Source organism: Pristis pectinata, chromosome 4 (genome assembly GCF_009764475.1).
Source record: "Pristis pectinata isolate sPriPec2 chromosome 4, sPriPec2.1.pri, whole genome shotgun sequence".
In the NCBI taxonomy this organism is placed as follows: Eukaryota; Metazoa; Chordata; class Chondrichthyes; order Rhinopristiformes; family Pristidae; genus Pristis; species Pristis pectinata.
Window position 1 is genome coordinate 13766186 of NC_067408.1, and position 22184 is coordinate 13788369.

General features: G+C 38.1%; 1 protein-coding gene across 2 annotated transcripts in view; it reads right to left on the reverse strand.

The window, feature by feature from the left end:
• Positions 1 to 636: 636 nt before the first annotated feature.
• The window catches only part of kif3a (kinesin family member 3A), a 52818-nt gene continuing 31270 nt past the window's right edge, over positions 637 to 22184 (reverse strand). For both annotated transcript variants that reach the window (XM_052014209.1, XM_052014210.1), the window contains exons 10-17: positions 20579 to 20735; positions 17638 to 17818; positions 16250 to 16360; positions 15314 to 15439; positions 12550 to 12603; positions 7359 to 7427; positions 6066 to 6193; positions 637 to 4252 (exon numbers count right to left, since the gene is read on the reverse strand). In XM_052014209.1, the coding sequence (XP_051870169.1) occupies positions 4204 to 4252; positions 6066 to 6193; positions 7359 to 7427; positions 12550 to 12603; positions 15314 to 15439; positions 16250 to 16360; positions 17638 to 17818; positions 20579 to 20735 (875 nt within the window). In that variant the 3' untranslated portion in view covers positions 637 to 4203. The remainder of the gene's footprint in view (positions 4253 to 6065; positions 6194 to 7358; positions 7428 to 12549; positions 12604 to 15313; positions 15440 to 16249; positions 16361 to 17637; positions 17819 to 20578; positions 20736 to 22184) is intronic.

Genomic DNA, 22184 nt, shown 5'->3' on the forward strand with positions numbered 1-22184 from the left:
ATTTGAATTCTTGTATGGATTGTTAGACTAACCCTTTTGTCCAATAATTTAATTACCACACCGTGATTCCGACTCAGTTAACCAACCTTGAATAAATTGATGCTAAATGAAATGAGCTAAGTAAGAGCTAATATAGACTGGAAAGGTTTAGAGGGATATGGGTAAATGGGAAGAGCTTAGATGGGAATCTTAGTCAGCATGGATGAGAAAGCTGAAGGACCAGTTTCCATGCTGTATTACTCAGAGACTATGACTCTAATGTGGGAAGTGAAATACTCCATTGTACTTAAAGTGCATGTCTGGCCTGAATAAAGGAAAACTGACTTTTCACTTCATTTGTATCATCTCTAACTTGATATGGTAACTATATATACAAAGCAAGGACAAAATACTACCTCCCAGCATCAAAATCTCTCCAGTGAAACATAATAACCATCCCAAAGATAATAAGGCTCGCCTGAAGTCTTATTCCAGATCCAGTTTTCAGTTGTTTGGGCACCAACTCAGTGTTGCTGTTGCTGCTCACTCTGACAGGTCCAACTAGCCTACTTCTGTTCCTACAATTTCCACTGCAGAGTCTTTAAATTAAGACACAACCAAACTATCAAGGTTTTCAATTGGAACTGATGTTACTTTCCCAATTCTGTATTGGGAAAAGTGAGCACCATTTTTTAATTGACATCAATGGTACATTCATTTCAAATAGCATTGTTAACAAGCTTATTAGTGATAACAATTAATATACATTTATTGACATTAACATGCTGTATATATACACACGTTCTCATATGTACAACACTGTGCACGACTTGTACATAACAGATTACAAAGAATAATCAGTAAAAAGACATTTATAAAGAGTTTATATCAACTGTTCTGAACATACTGTATAGGAAGTTAATTCACAAGGTGAAACTTTGAAATGTAACCCAGGGAGCCCCTGTATTAATCTCATTACATAAACCAGTATTAGAATACAATTTAAGAACATGTACAGGTTTTCATTAATGACTTTTAAACATTTTACAATAAGCTTTGCTACAACAATAGACATCACAAACACAACATTGAAACGATAATCTTTTGCATTGTGAATATGACATGCAACTTTACATTCAACTGTTAAATTCAAATCTATGGTAGGTTATAAACTCTTCTTGATCAATTGTTGTTTCATCAGGATATTTAGAGAATTGGTGCTAATCCCACAGATCAAAGAATTAAGGTTCTTTTAAAATGTTTGAAGTAAACAATTTTCTGCCCATGTCCTTGAAATAAAATTGAGTAATTACCACACTGAACGTGAGCATTAAAAAACAATGCAGACATAATAAAAAAGAGATCCCTTGCAAACCACTTAAAAGAAACACTTGCAGGATCAAGTTTCTCAGACTGATAATGCCGTACATCTTTCAACAATTGATCTGTACAGTCAAGTGTCTATTTTGATACTACTGCAGATAATCAAATCAGCAGTACTTGCAATTTTATATTAGAGAGATCCACAATCCACTAATGACAATGCAGATTCTACTGAAAATTGTGCGGGGGTAAAAAAAAGTTTTGGATTTGCAGAGCTGGCTTCTTGTGGCAGATTTTATTCCAACATTGGGGGCTCAGTCTGTGTATGCTTCAGCAGTTGCACAGGACAACTAACCTTAATTTCAGGGTACTTGCGGGTCCCACCACTCCCCCACTGGTTCTGCTTGTAGGACACTGACATCATCACAAGTCATCCAGAAATCTGATCACCAGAAGTTCTGATCACTTTCGTGCTTTAACACAATGTAATTAAAAGGCATTCATTAATGATGTCCATGATAAATCAGCTGAAGCTGAAAATCATGTATTTAATGTTGAAATTTGAATCTTTCAACACATCTCTACAATGCAAATTTTCACGTTTTGGATAAGTATACTGATTTTGTTTTTTTTAAAACTTGCCAGAAACCTAAACATGTATTTCGTCTTAACAAAAAACCTTGAAACAATTACTCTTCCAGTAATTTTCTGACCAAGTCTGAGATAACTAAAAGGAAATGTATTTTTCTGCTCACAAATGTGTGCTGAGGAACCAATAAATATTCCCAAGTGCTGTCAACGACCTGCTTTACATATTACAGAGTGGGAACAAATTAACCTTACTGTGGACCCAGCTGGGAACTCTAAATATGACTCAGTTTCCATAATTTTCATAAATTAGAAGGAACTCTGGGGTCTTCACAGTGAATGCCACGTCACCCAAAGCTGAAAGGCTCATCATACACTATTACCCACAGCTACCCTTAGAGCCGCACAGGAGCACCAAACATAGCTGCTGAAACCTGGAAGGTCTCAGGGTATGCAAACTACAAACATTCCCAGGTAAGGGGAAATTTCAAATCAGCCTGTGTTATCCAAAGCACCAGCACAAAGACTATTGCTTTTCATTTAGAGCAGCAAGTACCACCCCAGTCTTGGGAATGGGTGTTAACAATTTGATTAGGGAGGTAAGAAGTAATTCCTTTTCCATACACATTTAACCTTGTAAAATATTATAATGCTGAACACCTACACAATGTTTAAGAGTACAGTATGGTTCAGAATCATCTGGAATGGGAGTTCCAAGTTTGTTGCTATTTTTGTTGACAGAGCTGACTACTTCCTGTTCATCTATCCACAGCAGTTTGAACAAATCTCTTGTACCTTGCTCCAAGAGAAAAAGTTCTTAGAAGAATACTTCATTCACAAACAAGAGCAGCTTTCCTTTTAACAAATATAATTAAGGAACGGTTGAGCAAAATGTCTGAGTTAGTGTTTTAAAAATAATAGCCATTGAAGACAGATTTTCCAATCCTGAGTTCCTGGTAACATTACAGGTTGAACTACACCATGGGCATATCCTACCATGAGGAAAAAGTGCTTTACTGTCTTGTTTCCTATTGGTATGTTTAGAACTTTCCAGTTAATAGCTGCCAGTACATAGGGTGCTCTAATTTGTTTTTCATGCACTAAGTTTCATGCACAAACTCTTATTCTAATGTGATTTGATCAAGGCAGAATCCAAGAATATCACAGCACTGGGCCATTCAGTGCACTGCACCAGTGCCACTGGTGCTATCCAGTTAAGTCTATTCCACTGCCCATTCTCCATTACTTTTTTCAGTTATGCGATTTAATTGCCTTATAAAACATTTTACAAAACTTAATTTTCCTATTTTTCAGTTTCGGTATTCCATGTTAAATACCTTCCCCATGAAATAATTCTCAACTATTCTCTTATGATTTTGATGAATGATGACACTTTTCCTCAGTATAAATCAACAGAAGAAATAACAGCCCATCTTTTTTTTAAGATCTTCCCAAAGCTTCCCCTGATTTCTTGGCTTTCTCTATCTCATGAAAGGGATTGTTCTGTGGGTCTCCAGAACAAAACTTTCTAATCTTAGTGAACTTTTTCTACAGTTTCTCCATGTACTTGAATGCTTTGTGGGGAAGGAGCAGAGGGTGAATAATTTAACAGAACAATTTTTGTCAAAATGTTTCTTCTCCTCCCCGCACCTCCAAGCTAAAAGACATATTAATGCAATCTTATTCAAATAAAGATATATTATCTATCAAAGTATTCAAAACATTCACCTAACCTACAGCAGTCAGTGAACACAATCAGAAATGCAAACCCTTGACATACTATAACAATAGTGCACACAAGGCTTTAACAGAAAACAAGATAAACAAGAACCAGTGGTAAAAACGATACCAAATCTGTACATTGCAGAAGGAAAATAAGACAGAGGTAACAGTTGCAACTTAAGTTACTTGGTACCTGTTGTTTGGAGCAGTTTTACAAACCTTAAGTCCTTCGAGCTTCGAGGAGCATCTGTAAATGTTAAGTAGTGTTTTGATTTTCTTTCAAAAGCAGTTATTTTTAATAGCTTAGCTGCCTGTTGAATATTTTCTTTTCACTAATAAAACAAGACAATAAGCCAAGACTAACTAAATAATACCATCTCAAAATATTAGATAACAAAACTTGATCTCATGACATTCCACTATCATCAGCAATAAGTATAGATCTTTTTCCTCACAGACCAGTATACATGGGTTCAAGAAAAGCTCACATGAGACAACATAAACCATAATTATTCTTTGCCTTGTTATTTTTCCAATGTCCTGCAACATTTCTCATCTAAAACCTGGTCCACTGTCAGCCTGGTCTTCTGGTCATTGAAGGAGAGAGTCAATTCCAGCCTCAGCCTTTGTAGAGCGCTTCCTGATTATGAAAAAGGAAACCAGCCATAACTATTCAAAGATTTACATTCAGTTTAACATTTTACTAAGTGAGTGCTAAATTATTAATCCTGTTGCCAATATGCAATAATAACTTGTACTTGGAATGTAGGATGAAATCTGCAGCTGACATGAAACTTGAAAGTACAGTAAACACAGAAGATAGCACTAGATTTGATGGGGATAACAATGGGCTGATGGAATGAATGAACACTTAGCAGATGAAATCAAACACTAGAAAATGTTCTAACAGTTTGGCGCGAAGAATAAGGATACACAATATGGACTACAGGCCATCCCCAGGTTAAGAATGCCCAACATTGACACCCTTGCATACGAATGAGCTCCAATAATAGTATTAAATTCAAGAGTCCAACATACATATAAATGTTTGTTCCTGTGAAAGGTAGAACTAGCTTCTTCTGTCTCTCCACTTTTCATAATTGTTCTTTGTTATGCACTGTGATGCCATTCGTTACAATACTGTGGAGGTATGATTACTACATCGGATTATTTTTGTGTATTTTCCAACTTGGACAAAATCAACTTATGGATGTTTGTAAAATGGAACCTGTTCGTTACCTGGGGATTTACTCCCAGAGTGGAACCTAGAAATTCTACTTTCAACAAGTTCGCACTACACAATAGCATACAGGTAGTAAACCAACAACTTAAAGAAATCAGGGGTTTACTAGGTCTTTGACAAACAATACCCAATTGGTGCACTTACTCAGAGGCAAGCACATTATCACATTGTCAACAAAACACTGCACTATCATATTCCATGTTACATACTGTACTATTCCTATGCATCTGTAGGAAATAAGACAACTTGCAATTATACAACATCCTTAGTTTGGTTTGGTGTGTTAGAAGAGGAACGGGAAGTGGAAAAGGTAATCTCAATATTATTGGCAAGATAGTTCACAAGTTCCGTACACCTTGTTGGATATTAGGACAGGGCAAGCAATGGAGAGGGAGAGAGATGAAAAATGATTTGCAGGGGAGAAAAGCAGCTGGGAGGACAGTGTACATGAGGGGTGAGAAATGAAAGAACACCACAGAAATATACACTCTAGGAGAGAGGATAAAGCAGGATGAATTACTAGCAAGTGTCTCAAGTCTAGATCAGCAGCCAAAAGCTGCATGTGAATACATAGTATACAGCCTGCTAAACCCACTTGAAAAAAAATCAAAACTACCTTTTTTTTTAATAAAAGAAATAGACAAGCCCCATGTGAAGGCCTTTCCGTAATGGAAATTCACCCTTACAGAATTCAAATTACTACTCAAAAATTTGTGTAAAAAAATTAATGCAAAGTTTCATTTTTCCGCTTGCGTTTCTTGATATATGCGTGGATGATGCGGGTTCACATTATGCGAAATCATGAGATGGAATATTTTCCAGGAACGCAACCCCACTGTAGTGTGAAGTTGCCTGCAGCCACAATGAACGTCACTGCTTAAAACCGGATGGTAGGTTGGCAAAGAGTACTCATAGAGGACTGGGTGTTCATTATTTGCTCTCTCTCATGGGCATGCTACTTACCGATAACCTATAACTCACAGACAGAATTGAATACTCTGGCCTGGGAATGATTATCTTGACCTGTTAAAATGGAAATGAATCACTTCAAGACAGACGAGTTACTGGAAGTTGTCCAGTACCTTTGCCACAATCTCTTTATAGACGAGATTTCTAGATAAAAAGTGGTTAGAGAGAATAGAACAAAAGATAAGTTAAGGTATATTTTACATTTAAAAAGACACAGAGAAAATTTTTGCTGTGGCCTCACTTTCTTCCAGTTTTGGGTCTGGATTTTCCTGCTTTTGAAGTTCTTGGTCTCTCCAGTCTCATTAATGACTGACGCAGACTTTCTTCAGTGTAGGCCAAGTAAACGTGAGATAGATCCACTTCAAATGGCTGAAATAATTTTTAAAAAAACAGCTTTAAGAATCAAATAAAACTATCAAGAACTTTTTGTATATTTATTATTCAAGGCCACCTTCATTATGGACTTCATTTTTTACAACAAAACTCCACAGATAAGATTGACATCGAAATACATTATTTAAAAAAATACACGAATTCCACTCAGGGATCACATACTAAGATGTAAATAACAACCTTGTTACCATATAATTGGAGGCAGTAAAAAAAAAATGGACAATATTTATACTTGTGTGATAGAATATTTGTGGAGTAAGCAATTTGCAACTATGTTGTGCCTTTCAATGTAATCTTATTTTGTTGACATATGACAGGCAATTTTCATACAAGATCGATCCTACAAATTGCAGTTCAATATGTAAACAGAGTTTTATTTGGTGGAAAGTGCCATCCCTGGGTGGCAATATTTCATTCAAGGCTGTGTGTTTGAGTCCCACTCAGGCACAGAAATGTAGGTTAACTGTCCAATCCAGTTAAGGGAGTGTTGCATTTTGAGAAGTATTTAAAAGGTTCAAAAATAGCAGTATTATAATTTTATAATTATATCACTGAGACAAATTTTAATGAAGAAAGTGCTGTAATATCTTTAACTAGTAAAGAACATACAAATCACAATGCACATCTACTGTAATAACTACAGGCTAACATTCTACAGTATCCAAATTGATATACACTGTCCACAATTACAAATGGAGATGCATTTCTAAATTTCTGCAAAATTAAATGTCCAAGATTTGAATGAGGAACAACTTCAAGACTAAAAGTGATTTCACTGCACTTGATCATTTCAAATTTATAATTCACAAGTCAGTAAAATTGCTTTGTTGCTGTTTTACTCATATTTAAGCAGCATATTTCAAAGTAATATTAATGAACCCCATCATAAAATCCTTTGGAATTCTATTTAATTCAAAACTATGGGCATTCAACCAGTTAGATGCATTTTAAATAAATGAATTTCAACTGGTTAAACATTTTATTAATATTTTTCCAAATATTAAAAAGACTAATTAATAACAGTTTTAAGGTATGGATGGAATGGGGAAAGGTGGTTAAGGAGAAAAAAATATGTAGAATGCCTTCTGATTGAAATGTTTGCTCTATATAGTGAAGAATTCAAAAAGTGCCATCAACTTACATCTTTTTCTTTTTTGTCAGGAACTGGTGTCTGTTTTCTCATATTGTTCCCTGTATATGCCACACATTTCTACAAATAAACAGAAATCTTTAGGTGAGCTCAAAATATATAATTCTTAATATATAGCAAACAATTCCCCCTGGATGTACAATAAAAGAATCAAACATGGAGGTACTGCAGACCAAGTTTCGCATTATAGTTCAGCTGGCTGGAATGAAGTACATGGGTAAGACTTAGCTCTGACAAAATAAGAAATGCAACATTACTTTTATGAATATAAACATACTTTTCTGTGCATTTCCAACATTTAGGAAAAACATTGGCATTACCTAAAATGTGTCTGCACTTATTTTATTGAATTTCTTCCAGTTTATAGAAGTTGTTCCCAATATCCACTGTCAAATATTTTGGTTCTGTATGCATACCTCTCAAAACTAACATGAACTGTATGTAAGGAAATTTACCAAGTGATGAATTTACTAACAAACTCATCAGGCAAGCCACTGCATTTTGATGTTTTTCTCAATTTTACAAAACATTCAATTTTTAATTCAGCTACAGAATTATACAAAGATATCTAAAGCTTATAAGCAAAAGAAGAGAATGGAAATTCTATCCAGAAAGATGCTTAAGCAATAGGTGAGAATGGAAATACTGTCCAGAAGATTAAGATGCATGGGATCCACAGCAACTTCATCCAGAAGATCTACGGTGACTTGGTAGATTGGATTAAAAATTGGCTTGGCAATAGATGACGGAGGGTAGTGGTGAGGCGGTGGGAGGTTTCTGACAGGAGGTCTATGAACAGTGGTGTTGTAGAGTCAGAGCAATACAGCACAGATACAGGACCTTTGGCCCACGAGTCCATGCCGACCATGGTGCCCACCTATCTAGTCCTAATTTCCTCCGTTTGGCCCAAATCCCTCTAAGCCCTGCCCCTCCATGTACCTATCCAAGTGCTTCTTAAATGATACTATTGTACCTGCCTCAACCACTTCCTCTGGCAACTCGTTCCATATACTCACCACCCTCTGTGTGGAAAAAGTTGCCCCTCAGGTCTGCTTTAAATCTTCCCCCCTCTCACCCTAAACCTACGCCCCCTAGTTTTGGATTCCCCTACCCTGGGGAAAAGACTGCTACTATCCACCTTATCTATGCCCCTCATGATTTTATAAACCTCTACGATCACCCTTCATTCTCCTGTGCTCCAAGGAATAAAGACCTAGCCTGGCCAATTTCTCCCCATAACTCAGGCCCTCTAGTCCTGGTGACATCCTCATAAATCTTTACTGCACTCTTTTCCGTTTAATCACGTCTTTCCTACAACAACGTGACCAAAACTGTACACAGTACTCCAAGTGCAGCCTCACCAATGACTTGTATAACTGCAACATAATGTCTCAACTCCTATACTCAATGCCCTAACTGATGAAGGCCAGTGTGCTAAATGCCTTTTTCACCACCACCACAGGGATCAGTGCTGGGACCTGCGCTGTTTGTCATTTATATAAATGACTTGGACAAAAATGTAGATGGGCTGATTAATAAATTTGCAGACAACAAAAATTGGTGGAGTTGTGGGTAATGAAGAAGGTTGTCAAAGGCTACAGCAGGATGCATATCAGTTGCAAATATGGGTGGAAAAATGGCAGATGGAGTTTAATCCAGGCAAGTGTGAGGTGTTGCACTTTAGGAGGTCAAATGCAATGGGAACATACACAGTAAATGGCAGGACCTTAAGAGGATTGATGGTAATTTGTTAGTTCATTATTGTGACTTGTACCGAGATACAGTGAAAAGCTTTGTTTTGCATGCCATCCAGACAGATCATTCCAAACACAAGTACAACAAGTTAATGCAAAAGGAAAAACATAACAGAATGCAGAATATATTGTTACAGTTACAGAGAAAGTGCAGTGCAGGTAGACAAATAAGTTGCAAAGGCCATAATGAGGTAGACTGAGAGCTCAAGAGTTCAGCTTTATTGTACAAGAGGTCTGTTCAAGAGTCTTATAACAGCGTGATAGAAGCTACCCTCAAGCCTGGTGGTAAGCGTTTTCAAGTTTTTTGTATCTTCTGCCTGATGGAAGGGGGTAGAAGAGAATGACTGAGGTGGGAGGGGTCATTGATTATGTTGGCTCTTTCCAAAGGCAGCAGGAAGTGTAGAGAGAGTCAGTGGAGAGGAGGCTGGTTTTCATTGACAGACCGGGCTGCAATCACAACTCTCTGCAACTTCTTGTGATCTTGGATGAGCAGTTGCCATACTAAGTTGTGAGGCATCTGGACAGAATGTTTTCTACGGTGCATCTGTAAAAATTGGTGAGGGTCATTGGGGGACAGAGAACTTCGCCTTCTGAGGAAGTTGAGGCGTTGGTGTGCTTTCTTGACCATAGAGTCCACGTGGTAGGACCAGGACAAATTTTTAATGATATTTACACCAAGGAACTTGAAGTTCTCAACCATCACCACCATTGATACAGTCAGGGGCATCTACCCCACTTCACTTCCTGAAGTCAATGACCAGCTCTTTTGTTTTGCTGACATTGAGGGAAAAATTAAGGGATCTTGGGGTCCAAGTCCAAAGCTCCCCGAAAGTGGCGACATAAGTAGATAGGATGGTAAAGGCAGAGTACAGCATGTTTGCCTTCATCAGTCAGGGCATTGAGTATAAAAGTCAGGAAGTCATATTGCAGTTGATTAAAAATTTGGTTAGGCCACATTAGGAGTATTGTGTTCAGTTCTGGTTGTCACTTTATAGGAAGGATGTGGAGGCTTTGGAGAGGGTGCAAAGGAGGTTCACCAGCTTAGAACGTGGAACATTACAGGCCCGTTGGCCCACAATATTGTGCCAACATTTTATCCTGCTCTAAGATCTCTCTAACCCTTCCCTCCCACATAGCCCTCCATTTTTTTTGAAATCATTTATGTGCCTAAGAGTCTCTTAAGTGTCCCTGATGTACCTGCCCCCACAACCTCTGCCGGCAGTGCGTTCCATGCACCCACTACTCTGTGTAAGATAAAAACTTACCTCTGACATCCCCCTTATACCTTCCTCCAATCACCTTAAAATTATGCCCCCTCATGTTATCTATTTTCACCCTGGGAAAAAGTCTCTCACTGTCCACTTGATCTATGCCTCATCATCTTGTACACCTCTGTTAAGTCGCCTCTCATCCTCCTCCTCTCCAAACAGAAAAGCCCTAGCTCACTCAACCTATCCTCATAAGGCATGCTTTCCAATCCAGGCAGCATCCTGGTAAATCTCCTCTGAACCCTCTCCAAAGCTTCCACATCCTTCCTATAATGAGGTGACCAGACCAAACACCATACTCCAAGTGTGGTCTAATCAGAGTTTTATAGAGTTGCAACATTACCTCACGGCTCTTGAACTCAATACCCCAACTAATGAAGGCCAACACACCTTACACCTTCTTACCAACCCTGTCGACCTGCACGGCAACCTTGAGTGATCTATGGACAGGACCCCAAGATCCCTCTGTTCTTCCACACTACCAAGAGTCCTGCCATTAACCTTGTATTCTGCCTTCAAATTTGATCTTCCAAAATGTATCACTTCACATTTTTCTGGGTTGAACTCCATCTGCCACTTCTCAGCCCAGCTCTGCAGCCCATCAACATCCTGTTGTGATCTACAGCAACCTTCTACACTATCCACAACATCACTAACCTTCGTGTCATCTGCAACTTACTAACCCACCCTTCCACATCCTTACACGCACCATTCACATCTCAATGTTGTAGACAGGGTGGGGATGGGACCTGGACCGCTCACAGGCACAGTAGTGTAGCGGTTAGCATTACGCTTTACAGCGCCAGCGATGCCGGTTCAAATCCGGCCACTGTCTGTAAGGAGTTTGTACATTCTCCCCACGTCTGCGTGGGTTTTCTCCGGGTGCTCCAGGTTCCTCCTACATTCCAAAGACGTACAGGTTAGGAAGTTGTGGGCATGCTATTTGGTGCCGGAAGCATGGCGACACTTGCGGGCTGCTCCCAGAACACTCTACACAAAAGATGTATTTCACTGTGTGTTTTGACGTACATGTGACAAATAAAGATATCTTAAGTCATTTATAAAAATCACAAAGAGCAGGAGTCTCAGAACAGATCCCTGCAGAATACCACTGGTCACCAACCTCCAGGCAGAATATGCTCCATCTACAACCAGGCTCTCTGAATTCTGAATCCACACAACCAAGTTTCCCTGGATCCCATACCTCCTGACTTCCTGAATGAGCCTTCCATGAAGAACCTTATCAAATGCCTTACTAAAATCCATGTACACCACATCCACTGCTCTACCTTAATCAATGTGCTTTGTCACATCCTCAAAGAATTCAATCAGGCTCGTGAGGCACAACCTGCTGCTCACAAAGCCATGCTGACTGTCCCTAATCAGCTTATGCTTCTCTAAATGCCCATAAATCCTATCTCTAAGAATCTTCTCCAGTAATTTGCCCACCAGTGAAGCAAGAGTCACTGACCTATAATTCCCAGATTATCCCTACTCCCTTTCTTGAACAAAGGAACAAGATTTGCCACCCTCCAAATCACCTGGCACTACTCCTGTGGCCAGTGAGGACACAAAGATCATTGCCAAAGGCGCAGCAATCTCTTCCCAGACGTCGCCTGGATTAAAGAGTATTAGCTATATGGAGAGGTTGGACAGACTTGGACTGTTTTCTCTGGAGCTTCAGAGGCTGAGGAGAGACCAGATAGAGGTTTATAAAAATTGAGAAACATAAATAGGGTAGATAGTCAGAGTCTCTTTCCCAGGATAGAAATACTAGAGGGCATAGCTTTAAGGTGAGAGGGGGATGTTTAAGGGAGATGTGCAGGGCAAGTTTTCTTTTTACACAGAGACTGGTAGGAACATGCTGCCAGGGATAGTGGTAGAAGCAGACAACAGTGGCATTTAAGCAGCATTTAGACAGACACAGGAACATGAAGGGAACAGAGGGATATGGATCACGTGCAAGCAGATGGGATTAGTTTCATCATAGTCGGCACAAACACCATGGGCCAAAGGGCCTGTTCTGGTGCTGTACTTTTCTATATTCTACAAATCCTCTCGGTGAGACAGTTTTAAGGCTTGAACATAGAAGCACAAAGCCTACAGTCAACATAAATGCTCTAGTCCATTTTAATGTTACAATTGACACCATAAACCTACCAATTGCCACTCTCCAATGTCTTCATTCCAGTGTACGTAGTTTTCAATCATCTCCTTGAAGGCATAAATATCCATTTTAGACAAACTTGTTCTCTTATCTATTGGTGCCAAGCACAAAATTTAATAAATACAAAGGTGTAAACCAGTTCACTATATATAATTTTGATCAATCATACTTGACAAAACTATCAGGCTCTTCTGAAGTACAACTAAGGCTCATTCCATAATTCAATTATCAATTTTCCCAATTATTAACCATAACCTTTTTTGAAACAGGCTGAAATCTTGCATATAGTTTGATTTACTTAATGGCATTTTCCTACCGTTTGGCATAATCTGTTCAAAAGGCGGAAGACTAAATGCAATTTGTTACTTTCCTAATTTACTGCCCAAAATATACCCCTACTTAAAGATTTATAACACCAAAATTTAGGGTCCTCAATGAAATGGATAATTATACAAGTTCCCCATAGATGAGATGCATCATATGCAGGTTAACATTTCTGCTAAAACCACCAATTTTTCAGCCACAAGCAAATTTTATAGCAGGAAAAGTGTGACACATTTGTAAAGAATCAGTGGCGATCATCAAATGTCTCAAAAGATAGCAGCCAACAATGACAATACTAATCCTTTGCTCCAGCCCAAAAATAGATAAACACATAATAAGAATATGGCCAGTTGAATATTACTGGAATTACAAGGCAGAATAAGGTGGACTAGTAGTCAAATACAGGAAAACTCCCTTAATTTGGAACGCTTGGGACTTGGGTACTCAGTGCCTGAACAGTTTTAAAAAGTGATAAATCCCTCAGGCTGGATGGGAGCTATCCCAGGCTGCAGTGGGGTCAAGGGAAGAGATTGCTTGGGCTTTAAATGGAGTTTTTTTTAAATCATCACTGACCACAAGTGACGTTCCTGTTGACTGGAGGACAGTCCTTTTCAAGAAGGGCAGCAGGGAAAAGCCTGGTAATTATAGACTTGAGCCTAACATCAGTAGAAGGGATGTTATTGGAGAAAATACTGAGGATCAATGATCACTTGGAACATCAGGGTCTAATCAGAGATCGCCAACAGGGCTTTGTCAAGGGCAGATCCTGTCTGATCAATCTGCATGAATTTTCTGAAGAGATAACCAAGTGCATGAGGGGAAAGCAGTAGATGCGATTTAAATGGACTTGAATAAGACTTTTGACAATGTTGCACATGGAAGTCTCATCCAAAAGGTTAGGGCCCATGGGACCCAGTACAAGTTGGCAAACTGGATCCAAATCTGGCTCAGCAATAGGAAACAGAGAGTGAAGTAGAGGGTTGTTTGAGTGATTGAATGCCCATTACTAGTTGAGTTCCTCAATGATCAGTGCTGGGACCTTCACTGTTTGTAATACACGTGAATGATTTGGATGTGGAGGCACGAGTAGTAAGTTTGCAGATGATACGAAGATTAGCGGAGTTGTGGATAGTGTGGAGGGTAGTCTTAGGGATATTGATGTGTTGGTGAAAACAGGCTGATAAATAGCCAATGGAGTTCATTCCAGATAAATGCAAGGAGATGCATTTTGGGACTACTAATGACGCTAGGACATATACTATGAATAGTATGGTCTTAGGGAGCATTGATGAACAGAGGAACCACGGAGTAGTGGCAGCACAAGTAGATAACTTGGTTAGGAAGGCATGGGGATACTGGTCTTCATTAGTTGGTGCAATGAATACAAAGGCAGGGAGGTAATGCTCCAACTTTATAAAAATTTGGTTAGGCCTCAAATGGAGTGCAGTTCTGGGTGCCACACTATAGTATAGATGTGCTGGTGCTAGGGAGGGTCAGAAGAGATTCACTAGGATCTTGCCTGGAATGGAGTGTTTCTATTATGAGGAATAAATGGAGAAGCCCAAGAGAGTGGTTGAAGCTGAGTCGCTGAGAGCATTTAAGAAATCTCTAGATGAGCACTTAAATCACTTAGGCATAGAAGGGTATGGGCCAAGTGCTGGGAGATGGGATTACTGCGGATGGGTGCCCACTAGTTAGCATGGATGTGGTGGACCGAATGGCCTGTTTCCATGCTACTCATCCCTATGATGCTCTGATGAATAATTTTTTTTTGTGGTATGAGTCAGACTGACAATCTGAGTTGTATCTGAAGGCCACTCATGTGAACACGCAAGCCCCAAACTTTGACTGCGTTCCATTAATGGTTTTCTCATGAAGTCCAACGGCATCCAACTTTCTTTGAAAGTTGGAAGTCAAACTTTCTGTAGTTTCCTAGCAATTGCACTAGGGAAATCAGAGTGTTGAACCTGTGCCAGTTTAAGCCTGGTGTTGATTCAGCAGCCAGTCATTTCAATGGAGGGGGATGACATCAAGGGCTAGAGGAAAGTTACATTTTTTGAATTTTTAAATTTAACTGTGCTTTTTACTTTAAATATATTTGAGGACTGTTGGTTTTCTAGTGTAACTAACCAAAATCACCATTCACAGAAAAGGGTGTTTTCCTTTTCATTTTATGCACACACTGCATTTCCTTGATTATTCTTTTCCACCTAATAATTCCTGATCACGAAATACCCCTTAAACCATGCTCAAAACCTAACACGGAGCAGTGATATGTGTATTATGAAATCACGTTACATTCATGAAAGCTGCACAATCCAAACAACATAATTGTTTACACGTCTGAACAAAGGTATGCTCAACGCATAAGTGCAAAATATTCAATTTTATAAAAAAGCCCTACATAAGCAAATCGTTAAAGATCTATTTGACCTGGTATTCTTGAGGAATAAAGTTGTCAACAATGAGCATCTGGAGTCTGAGTTCTCGGCCTAGCTGTCTCACATTTTCCAGCAGCCCTTCAATCTCACGTTGATGTTCTTGCCGCAAGTCTGCCATCTTTGAATAAAAACCAAAACAGACCATTGGTAATGCTGTCATATCACACCTGAATGTTTTAATACAAAAACCTGGACATTGGGGTTATTTCCACCTGGACTTCTTCTACGCATTGTCAAATTAGAGCAAGTTTAAACTGCTTTACTTTTACATTGAAAAGGCACTCACATAATTAGGAAGTGACCAGTAAATTATTCATAATTTTCATAATTTTTTTGGCACTTCTTTTTCAAATGCAAGCCTTTCCTGTCAACCTTAAATTATAATCTAAGTTCTAAGCTTGATACTTCAGTGCACTCTGTGCAGGCATTCCATACAGTGAATATATTAAAGTAGATGCAGAAATTGCACTATTCCCATGGATTGCTGAGTAAGACAAATAATGAGAAAGTGAGAAACTGGATGCTGTAAATATAGATTTTCTTACATGTTCTAAAGAATATCTTTTCTAGTTTGGACTTTCAGAATTTAATATACTCAACTGCATCTAGTCACGTTTAAAGCAGAATAAATACAATTGTACAAGAAAATCTTACATGTCCTAGAAATGTCCCGCCACTGTCTGTAAGGAGTTTGTACGTTCTCCCTGTGTCTACGTGGGTTTCCTCCCACATTCCAAAGATGTATGGGTTAGGAAGTTGTGTGCATGCTATGTTGGTGCTGGAAGTGTGGCGACACTTGCGGGCTGCCCCCAGAATACTATGCAAACGATGCATTTCGCTGTGTGTTGATGTGCATATAAAGATATGTAATGTAAAGATAATAAAGATATCTTATCTTATGTAAGATCAAACATTTTTGTTTCCTCACCTCAGACTTTGCTGCCATCAGCATTGTCCAAACTTTCTTTAGTTTCTTTGTTTTACCTTGTGCCTCCTCCTGCAAACTGGTATACTTCTCCTCGATGTCTAGACGTTCTTGCTTTAATAAAAAACAAGACAGAAAGGGACATTTTTAGCAATAACATACATGAATGCAACCTTGAGGACAGTTTTATCTTTTCCTACAGCTGTTACAAAAGCTTTATACTATGCAAAAAAGACGTTGTTGAGATCTTTTGATAATTTATTAACTTCTGTTTAATGTAGTTTCATCATGATGAATGACAGAGGTGACTACTTGTTTTAGTAAAATGTCTTCAATTAAGAAAGATGAACTAGATCATTCTGTAGAAATAATTAGACAAATGAAGTGCTCCAATCCAACAAACAGGTTATTAAGAGGGAGGGTGGCACAGGAGAAATCAAAATCAAAAATCTTCATTTAAAAAGAGGAAATTTTAAGGAAACAGGAAAACAGATGAAAATGGAAATGTCTAGGGAAGAAACTTCAGTGCAAGGAACCCAGATATCAAATGATGCTACAAAAGGGATGCAAAAATAGAAAAAGGCCATTGGTCCCTCATGTGTGATCTGCCATTCACCATTACTTTTATCCCCAACCCTGTATTCCCTTAATACCCAAAAAAAACATTCATCTGCGTTGGATATACTGAGCAACTGAATCTCCACAGTTATTGATTGACAGAGGAGGCTGTGTGTGTTAAAGTACCTTCAATGAAGAAAAAAATGGTTTAGGTTATTTCACACAGGTGTACTCACAGAAAAGTAGTGCACCAAGCCACAGAACAGAATATTAAATTGCAGGAGTCAGATAGCAGAGGGGCAAGAGGCCCAAGATGGATGAACAGAATTTTTTTTTTTGTTGAAGGAGATTACAGAGATAGGAAATAAGAGACGCGACCCTGAAGTTATTGAAACAGAAAGAGAATCTTAAATGTAGGTCAGCATAGGGAAGATTTATTGGTAAGCAGTACTTGGTACAAGATAGGATCAAATGGGCTGAAGATGCAAAGAATGTAGCTAGAGATACAAGGCTATCTATATAGACTAAGTTATATCTATTATTTTCCACACTAAACAATTTACTGGGTCTTATTGTATTCTGAATCTGCCTACTTCTTTAATCATGAATGAATTACTCATCCAGATTGTACAGCACTGTGCTATAACCTGGTTTATTTACTTTTTCAATTGGTAAAAAGTATCTAGATTGGAAGCAACAGGGAAAAAAGGCAAGGTAAACCAAGAAAAGGCTGACAACAATTTGGACTTCAATTCTTTTAAACCACACATCATTAGATTAACTGAGGTAACGTTTCAATTTTGTGATACTAGGACTGTGTTAAGAGCATTAACCTCTTTTTCCTCCAACTCCTTCCTAAGTTGTTCTGCACGATTCCGGCGAGTTTCCAGTTCACAATTAGATTCATCCAGCAGCCTCTCTTGCTCTTCAGCTTTTGCCAAAAGATCCACTCCTCCCACTATCACCTTCTTCTCTAGAGCTGACAATTTTTCCAACAAAGTCTGATGTTCTTGCCTAAGAGGTCCAGTGAAAGGATTTCATTACTCAATTATTTTGTAATAAATAACATTAAAATGTAAATTCTCTTTAAAAGGAATAAGAAAAACACCAAGCTATAAGCAAAGTAGTGTGAGACCGTAGAGTAGTAGAATGTGATGTTGTGCTTATTATCTTCAGTCAATAAAATGCAAGTAAATCTCCTAGAAAGAGGAAGCAAATCTGGTAAATGACTACCAAAAATCTTCAACTAAATATGTTAATCAGAAAATAACTAAATTGCCAATAACATCTGATGCAAAATTCTACCATAATCATGGTTGCAAACATTTTACAGAAAATACTTTCAAAGAGCATTCTTTCTGCAATATTTGTAATAAATGGTTTATTCACACAATGTACCAAGCAGTTTTTAATGTATTTTGTTATTACTAAACTTTTTTTTAAATCCAAGTGCAAGTTAACACAGACTGGAATTTTGCATTAGTCTCATAATGCAGGAAGTAACAGTATTTATCCCTCAGCTCAACTCCAAGGGCAAAAAAGGTTATAGCCACTATGTTGCATTGAGTCAATTTTTAAATAGTGTTGTAAATTGATAATAACAGACAAACAACTTATCTGGTCCTGAAAAAATTAATGTGCTTTTACTGACATTATTGTTGAAGATATTTTTACAAATTGCTTTGACTGCTATTTTTATAATGCTTGACTAATTATAATAGACATTTTCCAATCTTCATTCTGCTCTCTGTACATGATTTAAACCTAATTTATACTTCCTGCTTTAACCTTATATTTTTACACAGTAATGATTGCTCAAAGTGACTGATTGCAGTATTTCACTGTCCACGTCTTGTTCAGACACCTTTAGAAGGCACAAACATTGGATCAGACAGAGGATCAAATACTGGATAACAAAGTTTTTGAAAGCTGTGAAATCTTTCTGGGCAACTGTCAATGAGATGAATGGTGCACAATGTTCCTCCAGAATTTTAATTGTATTGCATTTATGTACTAGTAACTAACTAAAGGCATTAATTTGAAAATATTCAAGATGCTCACTAAGATCATGTGTCATGTTGCAAAAGCAGAGGAATGAGGAGAAATATACAGAATTACATCGAAGTGGGCAAAAGCTGCTGATGGAATGCAATTCTTTGTGATTTCATTTGCACAAAAATCCCCCAGCATTAACAACTCTTGGGTGGCATCAAAGGGGTTCTTTTATTGACAGGTCAATAACCACTTCAGGAGCACATTTTCCTTCAAGTGAAAGGGGATGCAGTTTCTGAAGCCGAGTCACATTCCCAGCTCTGAACTACGCCTGCTGCAGTACACCTCCCTCAAATAGTTATTTTACAGTGATCAATAACAGTTGCTCCTTGGTGCAACATGATCTAATTTCCCCAGGAACATTCCAAAAGAACATTACATCAGCAACGTCATGACCCTAATGTAATCGAAGTGGAAATCACAAGACAAAGATGATTTGTGAATAGAAATGCCCAACCGAATTTCCAGAATAATGCAATCACGTCTTGCTCTTAAAGACTGACTTTTAGAAACATAGCACAGAGAAAAAGAATATTACGCTACTAACTTCCTAAGCCCCCTATATCAAGGGAATCAAGGTATATGGGGTTAGTGCCCCGAGTGGTGCCGAGGTAAAAGTTCAGCTATGAGCCTACTGAGTGACAGAGCACGAAGGGCTGAATGGCCCAGTATGGCTTCTGTTTTTTATGCTCTTCCCTTCACTGATATGATAGCCACATCTAGTGGATATAACCAGATACTGCAAAACTAAAAATACAAATATAAACTATAATGTAAATACACCTACCTGCCTGTATCATTGTTGTGTATCCCACCCCCAGATTCTCTATCTATAATCTGGAGAAACCCTAATTCTTCAATCAAATACATCTTCACAAATTTGGGTAAATATTGCTATTTAACTATGAGACTCAATATATTTTGTTAGATTAAGAACATATGTATAACTTTAAATAGGACTAAATTATACTATAACAATTAATCTTCAAATGTAACCATCTGAAGACTTTGGGACTCTCTTCCTCAAAAGAATGGAACAAGCAGAGCGAGTTGTTGAAAAAAATTAAGGCAGAGTTTGGCAGATTCTTGATGAGGAAGGGGTTAGGTGGCATTGGGAGTGTAATTATAGTTACAGTCTGATCAGCCACAATCATATTGGAACATGGAGCATGCTCAAAGGTAGTGTTACCTGCTCCTACCCTTAATTCAAATGTTTGTATGTTCGTACAAATGGTTTTGATTTTCTGTGTGGGAACTTATGGGGAAGAAACTCGAAAACACAAGGCTTTATTTAACCACAAGTTAAAATCCCAAAGAACAAAAATCATCATTTTCAATCTCTCAGATGCTACCTGACCCGTTGAGTATTTCCCGCATTTTCGGCCGTTATTTTAGATTGCCAGCATCTGCAGTTTTTTTTTTATTTATACCAGACTGCTAAAGATGTTGGACATCAGAAATAAAACAAAATATGAAATTTGCAGTATTATCTATGACACAGGAGGACATTCAGCCCATCAAGTCTCTGCCACCACCACGCATGGAAAAACTTGCCTCACAGGTCCCCTTTAAATCTTGTGCCTGTGCAGATGTCAATTTGCCTCTAATGTTAGTAATGAAAGCAAACACTAACCTTTTCACCATCATTACAACTATATTTTAGTAACTTTTGTGACTTGCACTTCAAAAATCATTAAGTGAACTTTATATTCTTTATCTTACTGTGCTTTCAGCAGGTCTTTTTCTCTCTTCTCTAGCTCTGCTCTTGCTTTGTTTCTTTCTTCCTCCTCCATGTCAAGCTTAGCTTCAAGAACTTTTCTCTCTTCATCAATCTTTGCCTGCATTTCCGCCATCTTTTCTGGAGATACCTTCTTCTTTCCTTCATCACAGAATAAATTGTGTTATCTCATTGTGCAGATCACATATTTAGATTTGGCCAAATTTACTTAGCTCTGGCCAAATAAGTCACCTTCACAATTGAACTCATCACTGACTTTCATGCCCATACATTGACTCTCAAACTTTGAGAAATCGGAAGTGCTCTAAACACTCAGCAGGTTTGGCAGCATCTGTGGGACAAGAAGCAGAGTTAACGTTTTAGGTCAAAAACCCTTCTTCAGAACAGACAATTCTGACAAAGAGTCACAACCTGAAACCGCAACTGATTCTTTTTCCACTGATGCTGCCTTCACCTGCTGAATATTTCAAGTATTTTCTGTTTTTATTTCAGATTTCTAGCATCTGCTTTTTTTAAAATCCAAGAGTCCGAGAGAAAAAGGGGCACAGTACATCCAAGTAAAACAGACAAGCTAAACAAAGATGTCTGCTTACTTTTATTTTACTTAATGTTTGTACTTTAAGATGTCTTTAAATAAATTATTTGATATTTTTAAACTTTTAATTATTTAAGGCTGAATTAATTTTAAATGTGTCTGATTACCACTTTAAGTTCTCTGATAGAAGCAACCTGTCAAAAGTCAGAGCATTCCAGGATCCACCAACTGTGGCCTAATCATCACTACCTTACCGAGGACCAAAATCTATGGGGAACCATAGTCATTTGCTCATTTTAATTGTTCTAGGATTTTGTGCTGCTTCTTTGTAAACATGCAATGAAACATTTTATTTTAAATGGCATTGTGTTTGGTTCTTGCAAAGACGATGCCCAGACAGAAAAATGTATACAAAAAAAAATTCCACCGACAAAAAAAGTAGAGATCACAAACCTGCTTGATCTTGAATTGGGAAGAAATTAGTAGGCCACACAAGGACAGTATGCGAATGAAGGAGGAAAAAGAGACAAATCAAATCATTATTTTCTGCATTTCCAATAGCCAAAGCAATGAAGATGGAAGTGATCATAACTCAAGCATGAACTGTCACAAGAAACAAAGGAATGTTAATAAAGGTAATGTTTCCTACAAATCTTAACCAAAAAATTACAAAGAACACTAATTTTGGAAAAGATTGTCAAGATAATTGAGTGGAACAGTTTATTTTGAACTATAGTTCTCTCCATATATTTACTTTAGCAACTCGTGCAACCTGCTATCGTAACACAGTACATTTCACAAACCCCTAAACAAGTTTAATCTTTCAGCAATCAATGTTTTACAAGTGCATACCTTTGACTGTTCTCAATTATCATTATCCTAGGATTTCTGCTGCCCAGAAGCACTTGAGGACACTGATCAAGTAAACAATTAGGCTTATCAGCAATTCCCAACCCCAACTCCCAATGTTGTTCTTCTGGCAGGAAAACCCAAACATATCTCATACCACTGATGAAAAGGTCATTCCTTGAACCTGTTTCTCCCTTCACAGCTGC